Source organism: Oncorhynchus nerka, linkage group LG4 (genome assembly GCF_034236695.1).
Source record: "Oncorhynchus nerka isolate Pitt River linkage group LG4, Oner_Uvic_2.0, whole genome shotgun sequence".
In the NCBI taxonomy this organism is placed as follows: domain Eukaryota; kingdom Metazoa; phylum Chordata; class Actinopteri; order Salmoniformes; family Salmonidae; genus Oncorhynchus; species Oncorhynchus nerka.
The window spans coordinates 47981420-47986419 of NC_088399.1; the positions used below are offsets into that span (position 1 = coordinate 47981420).

At 48.8% G+C, this 5000-nt stretch overlaps 1 protein-coding gene across 1 annotated transcript in view; it reads left to right on the top strand.

Annotated features, from left to right (window-relative positions):
• The window catches only part of LOC115128750 (A disintegrin and metalloproteinase with thrombospondin motifs 6-like), a 169969-nt gene that overhangs the window by 47532 nt on the left and 117437 nt on the right, over window positions 1–5000 (top strand). Inside the window, exon 9 of the mRNA XM_065017611.1 lies at window positions 2283–2429. Within this exon, the coding sequence (XP_064873683.1) occupies window positions 2283–2429 (147 nt within the window). The remainder of the gene's footprint in view (window positions 1–2282; window positions 2430–5000) is intronic.

Here is a 5000-nt window from a genome sequence, read left to right on the forward strand (position 1 = left end):
CATCTCATAGCCTCTCTAACTCTCTCTAACCATCCCATAGCCTCTCTACCTCTCTCTAACCATCCCATAGCCTCTCTACCTCTCTCTAACCATCCCATAGCCTTTCTACCTCTCTCTAACATCTCATAGCCTCTCTACCTCACTCTAACCATCCCATAGCCTTTCTACCTCTCTCTAACATCCCATAGCCTTTCTACCTCTCTCTAACATCTCATAGCCTCTCTACCTCTCTCTAACCATCCCATAGCCTTTCTACCTCTCTCTAACATCTCATAGCCTCTCTACCTCACTCTAACCATCCCATAGCCTTTCTACCTCTCTCTAACATCTCATAGTCTCTCTACCTCACTCTAACCATCCCATAGCCTTTCTACCTCTCTCTAACATCTCATAGCCTCTCTACCTCTCTCTAACCATCCCATAGCCTCTCTACCTCTCTCTAACATCCCATAGCCTCTCTACCTCTCTCTAACCATCCCATAGCCTTTCTACCTCTCTCTAACATCTCATAGCCTCTCTACCTCACTCTAACCATCCCATAGCCTCTCTACCTCTCTCTAACCATCCCATAGCCTCTCTACCTCTCTCTAACCATCCCATAGCCTCTCTACCTCTCTCTAACCATCCCATAGCCTCTCTACCTCTCTCTAACCATCCCATAGCCTCTCTACCTCTCTCTAACCATCCCATAGCCTCTCTACCTCACTCTAACCATCCCATAGCCTCTCTACCTCTCTCTAACCATCCCATAGCCTCTCTACCTCTCTCTAACCATCCCATAGCCTCTCTACCTCTCTCTAACCATCCCATAGCCTTTCTACCTCTCTCTAACCATCCCATAGCCTCTCTACCTCTCTCTAACCATCCCATAGCCTCTCTACCTCTCTCTAACATCCCATAGCCTTTCTACCTCTCTCTAACATCTCATAGCCTCTCTACCTCTCTCTAACCATCCCATAGCCTTTCTACCTCTCTCTAACCATCCCATAGCCTCTCTACCTCTCTCTAACCATCCCATAGCCTTTCTACCTCTCTCTAACCATCCCATAGCCTCTCTACCTCTCTCTAACATCCCATAGCCTCTCTACCTCACTCTAACCATCCCATAGCCTCTCTACCTCTCTCTCACCCTCTCAAAGCCTAGAGATGAGGTAGAAAATAGTGTAAAGGTAGAGATTCATTCTTTCAGAGGTACCTAAACATTTCAGCCAAACTCCAAGGAATAATCTGTTTGACTGATTCCCACACATCACCCGCAGTATTAGAATCTATCTGACTGATTCCCGCACATCACCCACAGTATTTGAATCTATCTGACTGATTCACACACATCACCCGCAGTATTAGAATCTATCTGACTGATTCCCGCACATCACCCACAGTATTAGAATCTATCTGACTGATTCACACACATCACCCACAGTATTAGAATCTATCTGACTGATTCACACACATCACCCGCAGTATTAGAATGTATCTGACTGATTCCCGCACATCACCCGTAGTATTTGAATCTATCTGACTGATTCACACACATCACCCGCAGTATTAGAATCTATGACTGATTCACACACATCACCCGCAGTATTTGAATCTATCTGACTGATTCACACACATCACCCGCAGTATTAGAATCTATCTGACTGATTCCCGCACATCACCCATAGTATTAGAATCTATGACTGATTCACACACATCACCCACAGTATTTTAATCTATCTGACTGATTCACACACATCACCCGTAGTATTAGAATCTATCTGACTGATTCACACACATCACCCACAGTATTTTAATCTATCTGACTGATTCCCGCACATCACCCATAGTATTAGAATCTATGACTGATTCACACACATCACCCACAGTATTTTAATCTATCTGACTGATTCACACACATCACCTGTAGTATTAGAATCTATGACTGATTCACACACATCACCCGCAGTATTAGAATCTATGACTGATTCACACACATCACCCACAGTATTTTAATCTATCTGACTGATTCACACACATCACCTGTAGTATTAGAATCTATCTGACTGATTCACACACATCACCCGCAGTAGATTTCTCCCTCCATGACACCACCAATCGCCCTTTGAATGGGATGTTGAGCCAATCTGGGTAGAAGCTGTCCTTAGGCACAGATCTAGGATCAGTTGATCCTCCCCCACTCCTTACCTTAACCTGCAACTGGCCTTAGATCACTGTCTTGATTCCATCGTACTCCGTGTTTTACCTGCCCTCCTCTCTGTCCTCCATTTTGTGTCTTACAGTTTCGGGATGAACCATGATGGAATAGGAAACTCATGTGGGACTAAAGGCCACGAGGCAGCCAAGCTGATGGCGGCCCACATCACAGCTAACACCAACCCCTTCTCCTGGTCGGCCTGCAGTAAGGACTATATCACCAGCTTCCTCGAGTAAGTGGAAGAGGGGCACCGCCCATCTCAGCTTATTCCAAGTTAAAAACCACCTATTGAAACTCTTGTACATATCCTGAACCAACCAGAAACGTCCTCAGTAGGTAAAAAGACACGGATAGCCTTCCAGCCGTCCAAACATTGAGCCGGGGATTTGGGACAGACACAGAAATCCTACTCTCGTCCTCCTCTTCAGAATCGCCTGTCTCTCCGTGCTTTGAATATCAGATAGGTTTGTTTTCTGTAAAGAAGGATATTCTTCATTTATTTCAAATAGTGCCCCTCAGAACCGGCAGATGATAACAGATAGAGTCTGGGTTTAGAAGTATTAAACAAATCCTCTCGTCAGACAGCGTCCATAGAAAACAAAGCAGCTTGGCCTTGAAGGCCCTCAACTTCTTAACCCAACGAATGGTTTTCAGCGTGCGTGCGTGTCGGGAGAACGGTGGCCCTGGTTGTCAGAGCATGTTCTCTGGTGAAAGCCTTCCCGAGCCGGGAGAGACGAGGAGAGGAGAGACGAGGAGAGGAGAGGCGAGGAGAGGAGAGGGGAGGAGAGGCGAGGAGAGGAGAGGAGAGATGAGGAGAGGAGAGGAGAGACGAGGAGAGGAGAGACGAGGAGAGGAGAGACGAGGAGAGGCGAGGGGAGGAGAGGAGAGGAGAGGCGAGGAGAGGAGAGACGAAGAGAGGAGAGACGAGGAGAGACGAGGAGAGGAGAGGCGAGGAGAGGCGAGGAGAGGAGAGGAGAGACGAGGAGAGGAGAGACGAGGAGAGGCGAGGAGGAGGAGAGACGAGGAGAGGAGAGGAGAAGAGAGGAGAGGAGAGACGAGGAGAGGAGAGGAGAGGCGAGGAGAGACGAGGAGAGGAGAGACGAGGAGAGGAGAGGAGAGGCGAGGAGAGGAGAGACGAGGAGAGGAGAGACGAGGAGAGGCGAGGAGAGGAGAGGCGAGGAGAGGAGAGACGAGGAGAGGAGAGGAGAGACGAGGAGAGGAGAGGAGAGGCGAGGAGAGGAGAGACGAGGAGAGGAGAGACGAGGAGAGGAGAGGAGAGACGAGGAGAGGCGAGGAGAGGGAGGAGAGGCGAGGAGAGGAGAGACGAGGAGAGGAGAGGAGAGACGAGGGGAGGAGAGGAGAGATGAGGAGAGGAGAGACGAGGAAAGGAGAGGAGAGGAGTGGAGAGACGAGAAGAGGAGAGGCGAGGAGAGGAGAGGAGAGACGAGGAGAGGAGAGGAGAGACGAGGAGAGGGGAGGAGAGGAGAGGAGAGACGAGGAGAGGCGAGGAGAGGAGAAACGAGGAGAGGAGAAGAGAGGAGAGGCGAGGAGAGGAGAGGAGAGGCGAGGCGAGGAGAGGAGAGACGAGGAAAGACATTAGCTGGCAGCACCAAGTAGCATTGGCACATAGACGTAGACATTACACGTACCAACTTCTCACAGTGACACACAGCCTCGCTACGGTTTCTGGACATCCTCACGCTGGCCGTCTTTTCTCACGGTTGGATCACCTGAGAGTCTAGCACTCTTTTCAGACCAAAGTGCAGAGAGGCTGAATATTTTTGCTCACATTGGCGTGACCCCCCCCCCCCCCCCCCCCCGTTTTGTGCTGTTCCCTTTTCTTCTTCTCCTCTGAAATTCTGTTGTGGGTGAATTCGTCTTTGTGTCTTTTCCACTCCGCCTTTTCATTTGCGATGTCTTGGTTTTGCCTGTGAACTAGACGTTACCCTCCCCGCGTTCTCTCCCTCCGGCAGTCTTTTGGATACGTTCCTTCTCTCCAAGTAAACAACTTTGGCTGCGGCCTTGGCTTCTATACTGGGTTGCTGGTGCAATATGTGGCTGGTCGTTTGGGTTCTAAAGAATGGTTTATGAATGCAGACATAGTTCAGACACAGTTTACTCTGCGTGGTTCTCTTGCCAGTATGCCATAAATCAATAGTTCTGTAACTTTTAGCCTAGTTATATTCACAATAGATATACGACATGGAGTTCACTCCAATGTGGCCACCGGCCAAGAATTGTGCACTTTTCTATTGAAGCAATATCTAGGCCTCGATTCAATCCGGACGTCAGTCATAATCCGATTGAGCCGACATGTGCAGTGTTTAGTGTGAATGCAGAACCTTTGTAGCCGAAAAGGGATGATCAGGTTGAATCTCGACCCCCAAGTCTTAAAATCATACGATTTCAATGTTTATTTAATCTGGTTAATATCTAGTCTTAACATGGCTGACCAAGGCGGGGGTTTAGGATCCGGCGATGCTTCCTCTTCTGATTTGAAGAGATTTCCTCTCTGACAGTGTAATGAACTTGGCTTTTCCCAGAGGACAGGAAGCTGCTTCGACTCTGTCAAGTAATACTTTTCTATATTTAAACATCAGACTATTTGGTCTCTCCCCGAAGCAATAAACGGTGGAGTCTGCCCCAGACCTGGTTTGCCGGGGTGTGGGTTGATGTGGTGGGCCGGGAGGGTAGGTCTTAGGGGAGCTCAGCTGACCAGAGCTAGGCTCTCTCTGGTGAGACGGACCTCTCCAAGGAAAAGGATTATTCCACTACAGAGGATAAGAGCGAGAGAGAGAGAGAG